This window comes from Echiichthys vipera (genome assembly GCF_963691815.1).
Source record: "Echiichthys vipera genome assembly, chromosome: 18".
NCBI lineage: Eukaryota > Metazoa > Chordata > Actinopteri > Perciformes > Trachinidae > Echiichthys > Echiichthys vipera.
Window position 1 is genome coordinate 8,998,383 of NC_139843.1, and position 19,147 is coordinate 9,017,529.

Here is a 19,147-nt window from a genome sequence, read left to right on the forward strand (position 1 = left end):
AAATGCAGCAAATGTGACATCAATAACCTATAAACCTCATTCACATTGAAGACATTGAATCACGGGATGCTTCTGAGAGGGCGATGGCAGAAAAACAAGTGAGTTTTTTTTTGGTGGCCTAATTCTTCCGAAAGGACACCGTGTATCCTTTTCAAACCGGCTTTAACTTTGCGCTACAGAGCGGCACATCCTACTCAGATCTGGATTATAGTTGGATGAGCATTATTGAACGTGTCCTTGTGTGAGATCAACTATCGAACAGGCAAATCAAATTTTGAAAAACCATCCCCATTCACCACCACCCAGTATGGTTTTAAACACAGCTAAGTTCATTCTCAAGTCGAACACAATCTAAACATCACCAGAATGAGAAACTTAAACAAATGCAAATGACAACAAAGAGGAAGCAAGTGAGTCAAATTTAATATTAATGCTCTCTATAGAAAGAGGCAGAGTGTTTGGTTTTCTTTTCCCCACCAGCGTCACCACCACACACACACACTCTAACATGACAATGAGCTTCTAAATCACACGTAAAATTGTCAGTAAACTTGACCGTCCTTTCCCCCCACCCCTCACAGAATGCAGGTATCTGTGCAAAATAAAATACTTCAAGACTGAATGGATCAAACAGAACAGATAAAACAGGGGCAGAACAAAGGTATCGCCTCAGCGTGCTAAATCTCCTAAACAAATAAATAAATCCAAACATCAGAAGGGGTTTCGTCGAGGGATCAGCAATCAGAAAAACAGGTGCCCTTTCAACCTTAACATACACACAAAGATCAGCATCCTCGGTTTTAAGCAACAGTTCTGTCAGGCAGTTCTGTAAATTAAATTTCTCATCTAGTGCAGCTTCAGGATTTCCTTAAATATATTATATTTTCCTATATATTCTAGTATTTCCGTCAGGTCGATAATTATTTTGATAACAAATAAGGAGAAATCAGAGTACAGGAAGGCAAACTAAGGGGACTTGATGTGCTTTCATTGATGAGCAGTAATCAGGATTCTGTTTGCTGTTGCTGGCATTTTTTTTTCTATCATGGAGCTCACACAACACATGCATTATTACAAGTTTACATTTTGGAGAAAGAAAAAAAGAAATATAGATATTAAGGTACTCTCCCAGAGCCTCCAGGGTCCAGTCATAGATTCAAGGGCTCCTTCTTTCTTCTCTATGTCCCTTTGCTCACTCGTCTTCGTCCTCCTCTTCCTCGCCGTCAGACAGAGAGGCACATGGGCGGATCTGGCGGTATCTGTCCAACCACTTTTCCACCATCTGGGTGACCAGGGGGTGGTTACGGCGGCGAGAGCTCTTCTGCATGGCTGCCAGCATGCCTCCTTCTGTAACGCAGCAGTCCAGCCATTCCCTCAGCAGCTTCTCCTGCTGCTCCTCGTTGCCCATCTGAGTCCCAAACAAACATGCAGCTACTTGTTATGACATATTTAGGATGTGAAACTGCTGGTGACAACAGCCGTGCATCACAAACCTAAACACCCACTTTACAACTGCATTCTGGAAGCAATTTGTGGTGACCTGACATCATAAGCGCTCTCTTTAAAAAAATATGTTATAAAAATGTCATCGTATAATATGTTGAAAAAAGTCAAAATGTACTATGACCAAAACCATGCTTAAATCAGTCATAGACAGCCTGTCTAAAACGGTCGTAGCTTAATTTGTTATAAAAAGTCAGGAAAACTCAAAGTACAGTGTGTCCAAAAAATGAAAAAACTCCAAATATCATATGTTCAAAATAGTCTTAAATCAGTCACAGGATAGCGTGTTTAACGCAGTCATTGCAGTTAGTAGGAAAAAAAAGTCAAAGTATGGTGTGTCCAAAAAAGTCAAAAAGAGTCAAATATCATAGGTCCAAAAAATGCATAATCATAGGATAGCCTGTCTTAACAGTCATAGCTTAATTATTTTTTTTAAAAGTCAGGAAAAGTCAAAATATACTAAGTCCAAAAAATGCTTTAATCGGTCATAGATAGCCTGTCTAAAACGGCCATAGCTTAATTTGTTATAAAAATAGTAATAATTTCAAAATAGTCTTAAATCAGTCACAGGATAGAAGGTTTAACGCAGTCATAGCATTTTGCTGAAAAAAAAAAAATCAAGCAGAGTCAAAGTACGGGTTGTCCAAAAAAACAACAAAAAAAGTTGCAGTATGTTATGTCGAAAAAAGTCAAAATAGGTCAAAATATCATAAAAAATGCATAATCATAGGATAGCGTGTCTAAACAGTCATAGCTTAATATGTTAAAAAAGAAAAGTCAGGAAATGTCAAAATATAGTGGGTCCAAAAAATAAGACTATAAATGGACACCATTTTAGTATTTCCCAAAAAAAAAAAGTCGAAATATAATATGTCCAAAAATGCTTAAATCAGTCATCCGATAGCCGATCTAAAACAGTCATAGAATAGTTTATGGAAAAAACTCAAGAAATGTTACAATGTCTACGGTTAGAGAAGTTAAGGTTCTCACAGAAGGGATCTTTGACAGCATCCCACAAAACCTGGGACCAGCTACTGGCTCTTATTAGCAATAGTCTTATTGTTTTTCCTGATGATGCTTCCTAAAACTTAGTAAGGAGTCTAAATAAAATATGCTCAAAAAATGCTAAAATCAATCATAGACTAGCCTGTCTAAAACAGTCATAGCTTAATGTGTTAAAAAAAAAAAGTCAGGAAAAGTCATAGTATAGTGGGTCCAAAAAATAAGCCAAAAAAAGTCATAGTATAGTATATCCAAAAAAGTAAAATGTAATATGTCCAAAAAAAGCTTAAAGCGGTCATAGCATGTATAAAGCAGTCATGGCATAGTTTGTTGAAAAAAGTCAAGGACAAGTCATAGTAGAGTCAAGGACAAGTCATAGTAGAGTCAAGGACAAGTCATAGTAGAGTGTCCAAAAAAATAAGCCATAGTATATAGCATGTCAAAAAAAGTAAAAAACAGAAACATGAGCTTTCCCTGCATGTCACAGTGCCAGTCCTTACCTCTTGTGCAGAGAGGAAGTGAATGTGGAGCAGCTTCCTCTCACTGTCCACCAGCGGCAAGAAAGTGACGGTGACATCGTCGTCAGTGTTGAGGTTGGCGCCGGCACCGCGATTGTCGTAGCCATCGTTCTCCATGGCCACCAGGGCCGAGAAGTGGCCCCGCGTGTAGCCCAGGGCGATGGGGCTCTTCCAGCAGAAACTCTGCTCCCATAACAGAGGCAGGTACACACCTAAACACACACAAAGCAAGTCAGACCAGCGCCACAATACTGGAGACACCTGGGGAGGAGCAGGCCCTGCAGCTCTATGCTCAAATTACAGTGTGTGAATGTCAGTTGGGGCCAAGCACCATGTCAAATCTGACCTGACATCAGAAGTGGCTGTGTTTCAGCTGACTGAAAACAACTGGGCCATTGTGAGCAGCTCTGTGGTGCAGCCTGGTGCCCTGCTTATTCAGGAGCACACCCTCCCTCACCCCTCCGGCTTCTGCCAGGCCCACTTCCTGCTCCAAACCACCACCAATCAGACACTTGGAGTGCAATGTGGACTAAAGCTATGGCTCCAGTTCTACAGCTACTGCAGTTATTCACTGGTTATAATATAACCTGCCACAGTGATATGAATGGATGTGTACAGGACAAAATTACAGGCAGTACAACAGACTGTTACATAGCGACTATGCAGAATCCAAAGGCAAACGACTTGATAGAATGATTAACTTTTAAAAATAACAGTCAATACACTAAGTCAAGCCCAAGTAACTTAAATGGGCAGTTCATCACAAATGACAAAAATTAATAAATAAATAAATCTTGACCTCTAGTTAAATCTTGCCATGCAGACAGTTTTGGGTTTTATTTTCTCGGGTATTGGAATATCTATCTCGGAGACATTTGCCTCCACTGTATTTCATTTGCGGAGCTGGTTAAACTGTAAAATGACAGGAGTATTAATGTGGACTATTTCTCAGGAAGAATGTAGTTCCAACGAAAACTGTGAACAGCTAATAAAACCAAAACTATCTGCATGGGTACATGCCAAAAACACAGGTCCACTACTGTGTGTGAGTGGTGTGAACCCATATTTAAAGAGGAATCACTCAAAAAGTGGCCTGTTGTTATTACTCTTTATATAAATGACACTTAACATCTCCTAGGTTTGTCCAAATGCTGCCTCACCTTGAAAGCGAGTGTATCCTAACGTTTCCCCACGGAAACTTTTGTAGTATTTCACTCCGTAGACTATGATGGGTCTGCGAAGAATGTGTGCAAGAACAAAAATGTGGGTCTGTTCCAGGCTGGCCCCGGGCTGAGTGGAGGAAATAAGTAGAGAAACAAGAGACAACACATCATATACATTTCCCTCAATTGTACATTCGATATTATAACACAGGAGAAGATAGTGATGAGTGCAGAGACTGCCTAAGTACTGTGATCATATAACAGAGTGCGTTGCAGCTCTGGGTGCATCTGCATGTTCCCCTCCCTTCTCATCTCTTAGTTGTACTATCTGAATAAGCAAATTGCATAACTGCATTTATACATACTACAGCTACAATGATATTTCCTGTTAAAAGGGGGCTTCAAAGTCATCTACAACTACGGGGTATACGAAGGCTGGTGTTATCTGTTGGATTTCATCTCTCCATCACTGTCAAAGTCTCAGACGAGGTTATCACATGGTAGCTTTTGCTGTGTTTGTTTATACTGCTGGTGGAGTGGCTCTCTGTGCGTAACGTCTATAATCCCAAGGTCACATGTTGGCAAGGAGTGCTGCTTCAGCAGGCGTGCCAGCCAAGCAGATGAGCTGTCTGTCACTCCACAACTTCATCTTAGGGGATCTACAGTATAATAACTGCTTAGCCCTCCCTGTCATTCACACACGGTCCCCCTTCTAATTGTGTCTGTTATTCAATTCGCTTCACTGGCATGATAGTTAATGAGCGACACTCCAATGGCATTAAGACAGTGCTGATACACACAAGTGTTAAATTGCGAGTGTCTTTTTGAGGGTTTAAGTTACAACTTGGCGTCTACATTTAGACCTTCTACGTGACAGTGTGGGTTAATTGTTTTACTACAAAAGTGTTTATGAAGACCATACAGTTCAAATATGTTTCCATCTCAAGTTCAAGTATGTTCCGAACTAGATTGAACTTGGTGTCGTTTCAAAAGTTGAGGACATGCCCCGGAGTTCCCAGCAATTGCAGGTCTGTCCATTTAATAGAATACCACTCTAAGATGGCGGCGCTTAGAAACGGCAGTGAGAGGACATGACAGAAATATAAATTAATATCCACATTGATCCATTGATCCCTGTTTTGTTTGTATGTCATGCTCTATGAGCACACAAATTAGGATGCAAATGTACAGTAGGTACATCAGAATACAGACAATGTGATTTGCATTCCTGCCGACTGCAGAGGACAGCAACGCAAATGTGTTGCGCGTGCCAGCCAAACTTTTGACTAATATGAAATTTTTATGACTTATACCAAAATGGATTTTTCAGGGGAAAATTGATTACTGATACTGCCGCAGATGTAGTGAATTTATGAGCTTGAGTGTGGATTGTGCAGATATGAGTATGCAAAGGTACTCAAAAAGCCACTTTCTAAAACTTACAACTTGATGAAAGATTATTTTACTTTATTATACATAAATTGATTGAGTGTGAACAAGTTTTTAAGAAAAAAAAACAGGCATCCTGCCCCCTCCAAATGAAGCAATAGTAACAAAACAGCACGATGTGGCCATGCCCACAACCAAAGAAAAAAAAGAGATAATACTAGTACAATTTGTTCTTTTGGTACGATAGGAGTTTAAAAGGCATTTCTTAATGTGTGCCAGGCAGTTTAATGATCTTCTAAAAGTCAATTCACTTGGTGTCTCTTTTCTCTGTTTAAATGACATTTGAATTTTCAACAACCAAAAATGAGAACCATTTCGGTCATAAACCTGACATTTTGCCTGAGAGAATGCATCAATTGCATTTTCTGAGTATTACTCCCCTGTTCCTCACAACTTCTATCCCCTCACGACACATTTAGGAAAAGCTCGCTCTCTCCCTTAGGACACCGACCACATCATACTGGGCCATTCTCTGTCTTTTGATTGATAGTGAACTAGATCAAAGGAGTAAACCAGAAGGAACCAGATAATTACCTGGCTGGCCAAAGACAGGATGAAGGCCCAGTCCTCCTGCCACTGCTCCTCTCTCAGGGAGAAATGCAAACCGAAACTCTGCGAATACCACGACTCCCACTCCTTCCAACGTGTGTAAAACCTAAAAATGTACATATTAGAATATTTTTAGGGAAGATTCATCCTTCTACAGTCTCAACAACCAGCTTTTTCCTGACAGAAAGTAGTGCCTGAAGAACATTTAACATTCATGAAACACTATGTCATGTCAAAATCAACTGCAAAGACACACCACATCAAACACCTTTAAACACTCAATTTAGGTGACTCAAGTTAAAAAAAGAGTCTAAAGAAACCCAGTTATACACAACGAACGAAATCATCCACATACCTACTGCAATACACATTGAAAACAGAACATCTCTATCATGTCTTTTACTAAGTAATCAAAACTCCTGTGTTAGATTGTGTGAGGGATGTAGGTAAATATCCTGAGGAAATGCTTCTACACAGAGTCAAATGATCAAAACCACTAACCTGGAAACCAGGCATGATTGCATTGGCAGTCCACTGGCTGACAACCAGGAGAACCCTTTTTTTTTAAACACTATTACAACTTAGGACAGGGGTCTTCAGCGTTTTTAGGTCAATGACCCCTTTACCCGAAAGAGATACGGAGCAGGAACTATATTGTATAAAATGTATTTATTTTTTCAGAAATTTTAATTTTGGGGGGTAAAAATGGCGGCACCCTTACTGTAACCCCCCTGTTGAAGATCTCAGATTTAGGACCAATCTACGAAACGAAATGCAACTTCAGCCATTATGTCACTGAAAGACAAGAAAACCAGTGGCTCATGACTATTTCGTGGTAAAAAATGTCCTTTATGAATGTTCTCTTTTAGTTAAATGCAACATCTTTGTGAGTAAGACATTTGTTTTAATGTGCCAAGCTACAATTTTCACCTCAGTCTTCAGCATTTAGGGTTTTCTTTTAAAGATAATTTTTCTGTGTGCCTTCATTTAGACAGTGTAGCTGGATGTTGAGCAAAGGGCCACACGTCAGAATCGAACCAGGCCGCTGCAGAGAGGATTTCTAGCCTCTGTATATGCTCTAACCACTGAGCCACCGATCACCCCAGGTTTTCTTTCTTTATATCTTATTTCTTTCTCAAGACATAAAATACATTATTAAAGTAAAGTTTACTATCTATGTCTTGGGAACAATCCTTGTGCCCAAAACACAACTGTTAATAAATGCAGAGGTGATGAGTGTGTGTGGGAATGTATTTTTTTCTTTAGAATTGATATCAACTACTACATTTCTGGAACTATGACATCCTTAATATAAACTCCCACTATATATCATCTCCCATTTTGCTTTAATGCTGATGACACAGCTCTTTTTGAAGATGAGGATTCAGGCAGTGTTGTGGGATTTTTGTTTGTCAAATTCAAGTTTGATTTCATAATGATCTCAGTGGGTTCATTCTGATGACTCAGAGTCACACATGTAAGCTAATCAAATTTCTGTTAGATTCTTTAACACTTTGGATATTCGGCATTTTGCATGATACGTTAAAGTATTCCAAGTCATAGAGTTTGTTGGATTATTTGACTATAGAGACTCTGTGTGGGGTTTGGGTGTCTCACCAATGAGAGCAGTCATGCAGGCTGTCATGGAGGGTCTTGCGGAGAACAGAATCTTTGTCGTAGATGCCCCAGGTAGCCTGTAGAACGGAGTCCAACAGACAGTCTCCTGCTGTGCGATTCCACAAGGCGTACAGACGGCTGTCCAGGCGTGTACCCAGCTCCAGAGACCAGTTGATGACAGGAGATTCCTCTTCCAACTCTACGCAGAGAGACAGGCAAACTGCATGAGTGTGTGGTGAGGACACTGATAGAAGGAAATGTTCCACCAATTTATGTTCAAGCCTGTTTTTGTCAAACTTTGCAGGGAAAAAAGCAGACTCATATCTCTAAAATAGACGGGAGAGAGATTTTTAAGTTGAAACTTTTTAGATTAAAGAAAAATATGAAAGGGGCTGCATTTTTTCCTCAGCTGACCAATGACTAAATCAGACTGGGCTTATAAGAACAACCAAAATTTTAAATGAGGATGAAAAAAAAACGAAAAGCTGATCAGTTAATCTGTTAACAAAAACTCAGCATGGGAGCATAGATGCTGTGTCGAGGGTTTCAGATATGCAACTGCTGCAGCTAGTCGTTATGGAAACAAATTGTGCGATGCATAACCGGCTATTCAGCATTTTTCTTTCCTCCTGTAATATTATTCAGCACACCCTCACTGGATTCCTCAGCTTTTTTCTGTGCAAAAAAAACAAAAAACCATAGCACCTCTCGTCAGTGACCCAGTTTGTGGAGGATTAAATAGGTCACAAAACCCCTCTGATACTTTCTGTACAGCACACAGACGCACATGTGTGTAAGTGTGCGCACACACACACACACACACACACACACACACACACACACACACACACACACACACACACACACACACACACACACACACACACACACACACACACACACACACACACACACACACACACACACACACACACACACACACACACACACACACACACACACACACACACACACACACACACACACACACACACACACACACACACACACACACACACGTCCTGGAACTTTCATTGATTAAGCGAAAAAGAGGGAAACCAGTGAGCTCAATTAACCTAATTTAAAATTGTATATAAGGTGAAGTACGAGGTAGTGAGCTGGTTGGGGAGCAGATTTTTGGACACAAGCCCCTTCCACAGCATAGCCAGATCATAAATCACAGCTAATCCATCACTTGTAATTGGGCTTTAATAATTGTAGAGTGGAAATACGTGCAGATTCCAGATATGAAAATGAATAAATCTTTGGTACCTTTCTGCACATCTCGATCCAATACCTCATCAAACAGCTTCTCTTGGACAGCTGGCGGCAAGTCCTCTATATCTGCAAAGACATATGGGAAAGATATTATGTTGATATATTTTGTTGATTTTATGTTTTTTTTAACCTTAGTAGTAAACTACGCTGAGGGAAACAGAAAAGCTACAGTAATGACACACAGAGGGGATGTTCTTTACGATTCCATTCATTGGCATTTTGTCAATGGCACACTGTAAACAGAAGCTGTGTACGGCATGTTGTGTTTCTGCATGTATTGAACTGTGCACACATAAAGCCACAACACTGGTGGCTATTCTCTGGCTCAATAGTGAATGGCACTGGCTTTGTTTGAAAGAGAGAGAGAGAGACAGAAAAGAGAGAGAGGGCGCCCTGCAGCTGGCCTCTGGCCAAATTCAGTCTGCAAAGAAATACTTTGGCATAACACAAGAAAAAAATTTAATCTATCGGTGAACCCTGCGTAATCTTTCATCCCAGCGGCACTGGCAGCTCTGAATCAGAATACAACTGGTAGCTCTGAAAGGGAAAGTGCACGTCATTTCAGTGAAGACATTATGCCACAGGGAAAGGACACTGAGCTGCAGTGTCTGTGAGCCATTCTGCACCACGAGGCTAGCCGTCATTCTTCCAATTCTCCAGTGAGGAGGAAAAACAATCAAGATCACACACTGTAATGCTGCACATTTATGCTATTAGAGGAAATATCTGCATATTTGCATGGCATTTAAGCATGAATACAATCCTAAAAAAATAAATTATCACAAAATGACTTATTTTGCTATTCTACCTTTGCAGAATAAAAGTAGCCTCCAGTATTCAATGTCGACCTACATTTAAGGACGTCAAAAAGATAAATGTTAAGACGGTTTATTGGGGTGGATGTTGTTATTTGAGGTACTTATTATTCAAAAAAACTAATCTACAATAAATGTTGGGATAAACAGAGAAGATTAGATTAGTTTGCCCATATGAAAATAAGTCAATAAGCGCAGTAATCATCGGGATATTGTGATACCTGCAGGCAGGGTGAATGTGACCGGGTCAGTGAGGAAGTAACAGGCAAAGTCTCCTTTGCGTTGATGTAGTGAGGCTGCAATTTCCCTGCGGATCTGCTCTGTCAGGTCAGGACACACCATGGAAGGGATGCACTTAGCTGCCTGCTGGTTCACCTAAAAGACATACACACAGATTCATTGGACATTAGAGGTAATTACACTAATACACTAAATACACTAACTGAAGACACTCAATAAAAACAATGTTTCAATCTAAAAATGGAGAGATGGTTTGGATAAATAATATAAACCATGACGTTGCATGTATTTATGTATTAAGGATTGCCATCATAGACAACTGACAAGTTTTCTACAATAAATACAATTTTGTGCATGTATGCATGTGTCATATTGAGGCCATTTGTCATCCAACCTCGGTGATGTGTTTCACAGTGCAGCCCTCTGTGCTATTCCTAATCGTTGCTTGCCCTCCTTGCAAACCGCATCAGCTCTGTGGCATCACATCCATTAGGAACCAGTGGCAGGACTGCAGCCAGGCTAATCCTCCACCTAATCCTTAAAGTGCACTTCTGCTGTAATTAAAGGCATTACAGACCTCTGCTCTATCATCTACTCTGGTGCAGAACAATTATAGATTGATGTGGTTGACAAGGTATAGTACAGTATACCAAACTCTTGAATGTGTGATTAATGTTGTGTGTTTTAATTTATGTAGTGTCAGAGTACCCTGATCATCATCGTCGTCATCATCATCATCATCATCATCTTTGGAACACTTCTGACTTTTTCTTGTGTAACATTACCAATCTGTATAATGCCCTCCTGTGAGGGGAGTCACAAGAAGACTGGAAGCTACACTCTCTTCTTTATGACTCTATAATCTTCATAGGTAGAAGAAAATGAAAAATATGATTCCACTACTAATTTTGCTGCGTGTTGAATTCATGTGCACAGATGTCTGTGTGCAGAAAGGGTTTAATCAAGGGCAAAACTGCTCAATAAAGATCTTATACCTTTAATTCCAGTAGGTCGGTGAAGACAATCTAAATCCATGAGCATGCTTACCTCTGTGAGCAGGATGGCTAGCATGTCCTGCCTCTGGAAGCGGATGGCGAGATGGACCAGGGTGAAGCCTACATCAAACGCTGAGGACCGATTTAGGAGCTGCACCTCGTCAGCAGTGAGCTGCCGGGCGATGTCCCCACCGGATGACTTGTAGGCTTCTATCGCCGCTAGGTCTCCCTCCACAACGCCTGCAGCAGGGGGAAGAAGAAGGAGGAGGAGGAAGGAAGGTCAGACAAACGTTGGCACGGAAATGTAAAAATGGATCAGTGCCTGAATATACTGGTGCAGTTGCTTTTCCAGGAATCCATGTACACAGGCTATTGAAGTTAGAAGGAGTTGAAACACTATCTATATTGTTCACTACGTTTAAGCAAAGGGAACAGTGCTGTTCAAACAATTCAAAATTCAACAGCTGTGACAACTCAATGGCAAGCCTATACACAAACACCTGCTGTCATTACTAGGCACGAACACTTAAGTCGCCTGTTTATCAGTAGGGTTGGGTACCAAGAACCTGTTCCAAACGAGAACCGGTTGCAAAGTTCAGCTTCCAAAGGAATCATTAAGAAATTCAAAATTTGGTTCTACTTATTGGTTCCTAAACAACACAGCACAGCCGTCGTCTCTCTCGCTAAGCAGCTCAAATACATACTTGCTGCACACACAATAACACCAGTCATCATTTGCAACTTAGTCATATGTTTTTCTCCCAAACCCAATGAATGTTGTTTTGTCTTTCAACATGTACCAATCTGGAACTAGCTTTACCAGTGTGTGTTAGGGCACACTCACACCTGCTATCCGTACCATGCCCAAGCACAAATGACGGCTAAAGTCTAGTTCGTTTGACCAGTGCAAGTACGACTGTTCTAAGGTATAAGCAAGAAGAAATCAAGCCGAGGCTCGGATCATTTCAAGCAATGTAAGTGCAAGTGCAAGAGGGCCTGGGTCATGGGAGAAGAGGGAGGGTTACAATCATGCTAAAGCATGGCACGAATCATCTGGGCCAAGTGTGAGTGCGCCCTTAGTTACACTAGGGAAGACCAGGGATGGTTACAACACTTTGTGTCATATAATTTGCAGATTTTTTGTGTTAGAGCTCTCAAATGTGAACATAAAGTAGCCTTATTTGTTTTTTTGGTCTTACTACAAACAGCAATGTTTCCAACCTCTCCAACTATATCACATAATTCATTAATTTATGTCAAATACAAGGAGTTCCAATGCCACAACCTGCCCCATTACTGAGGTAGGTTGTTACATAATGTTTGTTGGACCGTTTGTTGAACCGTGTCATATTGGTGGATTTCAGTTTTACAGTTATAGTACAGCGATTGAGTTTATAATTTAATCATATAACAGCAAACAAAATTAAACAGTATGAAATTAATTTACAGGTTCCATAAACTGTACAAAGTGTGTTGTGAATATGAATTGTGTAGACATTTTTTTTCTGTGAAATAAGCATATGGCCCGTTTTGACCCTGCCAGTCAAAGAATCGGAACAGAGGATCATTAGGAAACCAGACTTGATAAGCATCATTAAAATCCAAAGGATACCAAACCCTATTTATTGGGCACGGCATATATATCAATGAGGGAAAGAAACACCATACACTGAAAATCATAACCTTCATACAGGTGGTATTTATCAACAACTGTACCTAATAAATTAGCACCTGAGTGAATCTACTATGTCAAATACTAGTGTTTCAAACACATGTGCATGGAAAATAATGTAGAATGTAGAAAGGCATGGGAATCCTTTTAAAACAGGCCTATTCTTTGTAAATGGATTAGACTGCCTTTTGGAGCAATTCCAACCCCATGTCCTCGCTTGTAATAGAAGCATGATGTAACAGACAGCTTGCCATGTTCACTGAAAGAACGACAGTAGGATCCATCAAACTGTACTTACACATCATACTGTTGGTGACAAGCAATTAATATTAAAACTGGTGAGCAATTTGCAGAACAAATTCAACTTCAAAAGATTTCAACCTTATAAGAATTCATAGTGAATGGAGGAGATCTCTAGCTCTTGATGTCACAATTTAGATGACCTCTGGATGTAGCCACTAGCTAACCCAGTGTGATTGCAGTTATGATACTGTCAGCAGAACAGACAGAGCAGTGTAGCTTATAATGCAGAGCTATCAGAGAGCTGTGTCAAACAGAGGACAGTCTGTGCAGATTAGCGGCCTCCCCCTCCTTTGGACATAGCCGTCTCAACATCTGTTATGAGTGAAATGAGCAGCAGCTAGATAGCACACAGAACACTGAAGCGCTGGCTAATTTTAACAGACTGCCTTACGTGAGGTTGTCCTCTCTGGCAGAGGACGAGGACAGTCACCTTGAGAGAACCTGGACGGGAACTTGCCAAGAACGTCTGGTCCCTTTTACACATGCCGGGTGACACTTTGAAAACACAGATCCATTAATGGATGCTGAATTTTGTTGCCTGCAGTAAAACTAGTACCATGCTGGAGACTTCAAAAAGTGAAGAATATGGAGAACTGTTTTTCAGGTGTGTGAAAAAAGGTTATTTGAGGGGGAAAACTATTTAATGTGCTTTAGTGTGCTGTCTCACATTGCAGATAAAGTCCCAGATGAAAGCCTTAGACCCAAATCATGGTAAAAAGTAAAAAGATTTGTTCTGCTAGTGTTCTCAGAAACTTTTCAGTCAAATACTTACTAAACTACAGCAATATAAAGTTGATCTCTTTTGTTTTTCTTCCCATTTTTCACGAGTTTAAATAAAAGACAGAATAATTTTCCAATGCACACAAAAGACTTATTTCTCTCAACTGTGGATTCCACATGTCTAGGGCTACTACAGATATGTATTTTTTGGTCACAGATACCACAAAGAATTGAGCTGAAGACACTGGATGTGGAGGTCCAGGGCTGGTGTGGCAACATGTGGTCTGCAGTTGTGAGGCCTGTTGGATGTACTGCCAAATTCTCAGAAACGACATCGGAGACAGCTTATGATAGTGAAATAAGTATTCAAGGTCACAGGCAATAACTCTTGTGGACATTCCTTTAGTCAGTAAGTCACGCATGTGACACTCCCTCAAAACTAATATCATCATCATTGTGTTGTGAGATGATGCTCCACATTTTAGAGTGATCTTTTATCGTGACCAGCCTGAGGCACATCAGTGTAATAATAATCTTGTAGTTAAATCAGCATGCTGATATGACTCACCTGTCAGGTGAATGGATTGACTTGGCAAAAGAGAAATGGAAAAGGATTTAAACAAATTTGTGCACATTTAAGAAAAATAAGTTTTTGTGTGCATACTAGGAAAAGTGAGAAATGGGAGGATAAAATTGTCGCATTTAGATTTTTGTTCAGCATACATGTATTTATTTTAAACAATACCACAATAGCATACTGTGAATATTAGTGCATAATGTGAGATTTACAGGATTAACAGTGTGGAACTGGGACACATTTTGAAAACCTTACTATAAACCCATTATGCTGGGAACAGTCTATACAATAGCAGTTCCAAAATGACTGGCCAGCAGCCAGAAATGGGGCATCCTGAACAGCAGGCTTAGCCATCTGGACAGGCATTAATGTTGTGTTGTTATTTAAACTAATCAAATAACTGACATTTCAAAACTTTACAACCCAGAAAAAGTTAATGATATTCGTGACCACAGGGTCTACAAACTAAAATGGTCATTATAGGCTTTTATGTAGGAATTTATATAGGAATTATGTACTCATGGGTAGGGATGTCACGATACGTGATTTTAATATCTGGTTGAGGTTTTTCACGATTATTAATCAGGGAGTGTATTATTTAAGAATATTCAAGACAAAAACATGTAAAATGTATAAAACCTCATCATGAGCAACATTAAACTATAAGAGTAATAGTTTTTTACAGACAAATATGATCTGCAACTGCAAGATTAGCTGGGTTAAAGTCTGGAAAAAAGAACTATTTGACAAACAGAGTCTGCTTCCTTTTATGGGAAAGTAGAATCAATGATATAATCTGACTTTGGCCCAAATAAAAAGCTCTGAAAAAACATTAGACCAGAAACAGTAATCAAAAGTGAAATCATGTTGCTCGACCCGAGGAAGTGCTTGGCTTGGCCATAATGGGCTGCTTGACTCAGGCACTTCCTCCATTGACAAACACTTTGAAGAGCCCAACTGAAAAAGGTCAGCTGACATAGTATGAATAAAAACGTACAACAGTATTAACGCAAAAGGCTGGAAATAGCCATATGAGGTAGATGTACGACAACAGTGAAGCAAAGTGTCTCACTGTGACCTAAGAGTAATGTTTTCTATTCCACAACAACAACAAGCTGTAACGGGCAATAATCAGTGTAAAGGTCAGGAGGATGCTGATCATGCGCTGCCTTAATGCTTTTTTGCTTTCGTGTTGTTGACTGGTGTTCATGTCTTGTCAAGGCTATTTTTGCCTCTGAGGGCCTCTGCTCAGCACATAAGCACCACTGTTTACAGGCTCGGTTGACTGCGAGCCAGGCGAGTCTCCGGTCCACGGTCTACACTCTCACTGCGCTGCCCAGACGGCCCATTCATCCTCACCGGCTGGGAAACACTCACACCCTCTCAGTTTCTCAAAGACACTCTAAGAGCAAGGGCAGCTACGGGTTCAGTGAGGAGATGGATCAAAGTCCTACTAGCCATTTTGATACTCATATTTTAAATGCTGCCATTCAGCAGCATTTATGGTTTGTTGATGAAAAATGTCATCTCACTACAGAAGATAAATTTTGACCTGAATGCACAACCTTGTGAAATTAAACCCATATCAGATTGCCATGCCCATGTTTTCCGAAATACCTCCTGCACTCTAATATTTGTAGTCTAAACAATGACATGTCATTGATTAACGAAATACCAAGCGGATCACACTACTGTGCTACCTCGGTGTTTGCAGTGTGAGGCACCACCTGTCCTGTATTAAAATGTAACTATGTGGAAACTAAATGTCTTGCCATTGGGCAAAAAATGGTTGCCTCTGACTGGAGCACCAAGCTCCGTCATCACTGAGCGTGACATCACGGAAGGAAACAAAAAGCTGGTGTGACAATAGCAGTGTTGTTACAAGGAAAAATGGGACAAGAATAGGGATTCTTTGTCCCAGTAAGACCATTGAGGTGAGCCACGAAGACAAATGAGGGCAAAAGTATTCTCACATATAATCAGAGCTCAATAAATAATTTGAATATTTATCCATCACTGTATGTAATAACTCTCTCACCTCTGCCTGACAGAGAACTCTGGTCCCTCTACTGTTTTTTTGTACATATTATTATTGTTATAGTATATTTTGAATATTTTGTTGTATATATTATTATTGTTTATTGCCTATAGCAAACTGCACTGTATATATACACTATGTATATATTGGATTCTATTTATGTTATGTACAAAGTGTTTTATTTGCTGACCCACTACCGCTGTTACAAAATAATTTCCCAGTCTGGGATCATTAAAGTAATTCTATTCTATTCTAATCATTCCTGAGTAATGCATGAGACACATTACAAGCTGCATCTATTGATTATATTTATTACTATTTCTTCTTCTTCTTTTTTTTCTGTGGATCACTAAAAAGAGATATTTTTCTGATTTCAATCCAGGTCTGTGTCATGGCAGTATGTTTGGGCATTGTGTTCAGATGAACAGTGTTTGGCCTGCTTCAGTGGCAGAAGTCCCTGCGGAGCGGAGCATAGGAGATTTGCTGGTCATCCAGCAGATTTCATATTCATGTCTCGGGTCTGTTTCAGTGGCAGAAGTCCACGCAACGGAACATCAAACACCGTTCATCCGAACACAATGCACACATTGTCATGACACAGACCTGGATTAAAATGGGTAAAATATCCCTTTAATCGCTTCAGGCCTCACAGGAACCACATGTAGTAACAAAATGAAAACTCACCAGCACATGCATTGAGGAACAGCCAGTCTGTTTTCCTCATTCGATTTCTAATCTGCTTTAGCTTCTTGAAGTCGACCTCTTGCTCTTCTTTACTGCTCATGGCTCCAGCTGCGAGCTCTATCCTCTGGAAGTCCATTTTGACATTGTCTTCCCTCTTGGTCATAGGAGGTGACCTTCTTTGGCCCTGGCCTCCACTGCAACCGCCCCTCCATCGACTCCTGTCCTGCTCATTGATCATGGGTGTTGGCTCTGCAGATTCGGCTAGCTCTATCGCTTCCTGATTGTTGGGCTTGGGGTGGTCACAAACCACACACTTTGTAGTTGTGGGCCAGTTTTGGTAAGTGCAAGCTGTGCATGTCCAGTGCTTCTGATGGGTGTTGAGTCTGTTTCTGTCATTGTACTCCTCACAGGTGTCCACAGGGGAATGGAGAGCAGGACGACAGCCTGCATTGGAGCCTGAAGTCTGGGGGGACTCGGTGGGGCTGCTGGTCCTCGGGCGCTGACACAGACACTGTGTGCAGCGGAGTGCTCGGGGCCAGTTCAGGTAGGTGCACATCTGGCAGGACCACTTATTGGCGATCTCAGCCATGCTGGCTGATCTGACTCTTGGCCTGGCACTGGAGTCAGGGCAGATGAGGAGGTTGCGGCCACTCTCAGTTCTGGGAGGGTCCCACTCTGGACTGGGGTCCAGATCAGGGCTGATCTTGTAAGGTTCTTCTGTGATGATGGGACCCCTCGACTTCGGTGCACGGCACATAGTGCACTTGACTGCAGATGGCCAGTTTTCATAGGTGCAGTAGTCACAGGACCACTTTATCTTCTGCTCCGTCATTGTGGATTACTTTGGATGGTCGAACTGTGGTGGTGATAAATCGAGTTAGAAATGAGGCATGAACAAAAGCTGTGATAGTCATTTGTAGGTCAATAAATATGATAAACTTGTGTTGTGTTTTGGAGATATAAATCCAATATAGAGATTTCTTGGAGTTCCCTAAAGTATGTAGTCCAGCAGTTTGTAAACTCTTGGGTAGGGTATCTTCAATGACACTCGCAGCCTAAGATTGTTGAGTGATTGAAAGACTTAAATTATCTGCCAGCTGTTCAGTATCAGTAACAGGATGGATCACGGTTAGCATAATGGGTTTGAGTCACCGGACGGGTGGCTTTGTCGCGTTACCATGGAGTGGTGTTTAATGTTAGCTTGTTAGCTGGCAAGGCAAGCTAACCACCTAGCACACATATTTACCGTCAATTTTATCAGTAAACGAACATTTCCAAGAAAGTACAGTGATGAAACATGTGGTATCTCGGTATATATTTAGGAAAAATGTGTAAAGCACTTACCGTTTGGTGACTGTGCTCGTTTCTCAAGTGCTGCTGAAAACCACAACAAACCCTTCTTGTACAGTCCCCCCTCCTCCTGCTCTGTCAAACCTTTTCCCAATCCAAGTTATTTCGACTCCTCGGGTCTCTCACATGTTTACCTTTATGTGCACATAACCGTAACCTCTCGCAGAGTAAACCACACCTTGGCGAAGCCTCCGTACTCCTTGAATCATGGTATAAATATGCGACACTCCATGGTTAACATCGCCTCCGTGTTGTTTAATGGCGGCGACAGCGAGACAAATGAGTAGCAGAGCCAAAATAAACGCTCGCTTGCCTACGTCACCAATCATCTGGCTCAGCGCTCAACGCGATTGGATGAAAGGACAGCGCTGTGTTGCCTTCAATGTCTATCGGAAATACTATAACTCTCAATGCACGAACATTCATGAGAAGTATAAAACACCTGGGAGATTTTAAAGCAAGGGCCAGAAAATAAGTGTTTTCTATGCAACTCAAACTTCCTCTATTTGCTGAGGTTTTAGCCCATCACGTGTCCATCACACTGGAAAAGGGGGCAATCAACCCATCAAATATGCAGAAATAACCGGATTTATTATAACCACTAAAAGCTTGTGGGATGAAATTATGCCGTTTGAATTAAAAGGATCCAGATCCTGTCGACAGCTGATTTATCT

At 40.9% G+C, this 19,147-nt stretch overlaps 1 protein-coding gene across 1 annotated transcript; it reads right to left on the bottom strand.

Annotated features, from left to right (window-relative positions):
- Nucleotides 1-354: 354 nt before the first annotated feature.
- On the bottom strand, nt 355-18,731 carry zranb1a (zinc finger, RAN-binding domain containing 1a). Its single transcript, XM_083932569.1, has 10 exons — nt 18,468-18,731; nt 17,124-17,979; nt 11,182-11,369; nt 10,116-10,269; nt 9,074-9,145; nt 7,802-8,000; nt 6,170-6,290; nt 4,184-4,313; nt 3,006-3,235; nt 355-1,408 (listed from the first exon to the last, which is right to left on the bottom strand). The coding sequence occupies exons 2-10, from the start codon at nt 17,953-17,955 to the stop codon at nt 1,193-1,195; spliced, it is 2,142 nt and encodes a 713-aa protein (XP_083788695.1). The 5' UTR covers nt 17,956-17,979; nt 18,468-18,731; the 3' UTR covers nt 355-1,192.
- Nucleotides 18,732-19,147: the final 416 nt, after the last annotated feature.

Coding starts and splice junctions, on each gene's coding strand:
- zranb1a (XM_083932569.1), bottom strand. CDS start 17,955: ATGACGGAGCAGAAGATAAAGTGGTCCTGTGACTACTGCACCTATGAA. Junction 9,146..10,115: donor CACATTCACCCTGCCTGCAG/GTATCACAATAT, acceptor ATGTCTTTGCAG/ATATAGAGGACTTGCCGCCA. Junction 1,409..3,005: donor ACTTCCTCTCTGCACAAGAG/GTAAGGACTGGC, acceptor TTTGGGACTCAG/ATGGGCAACGAGGAGCAGCA.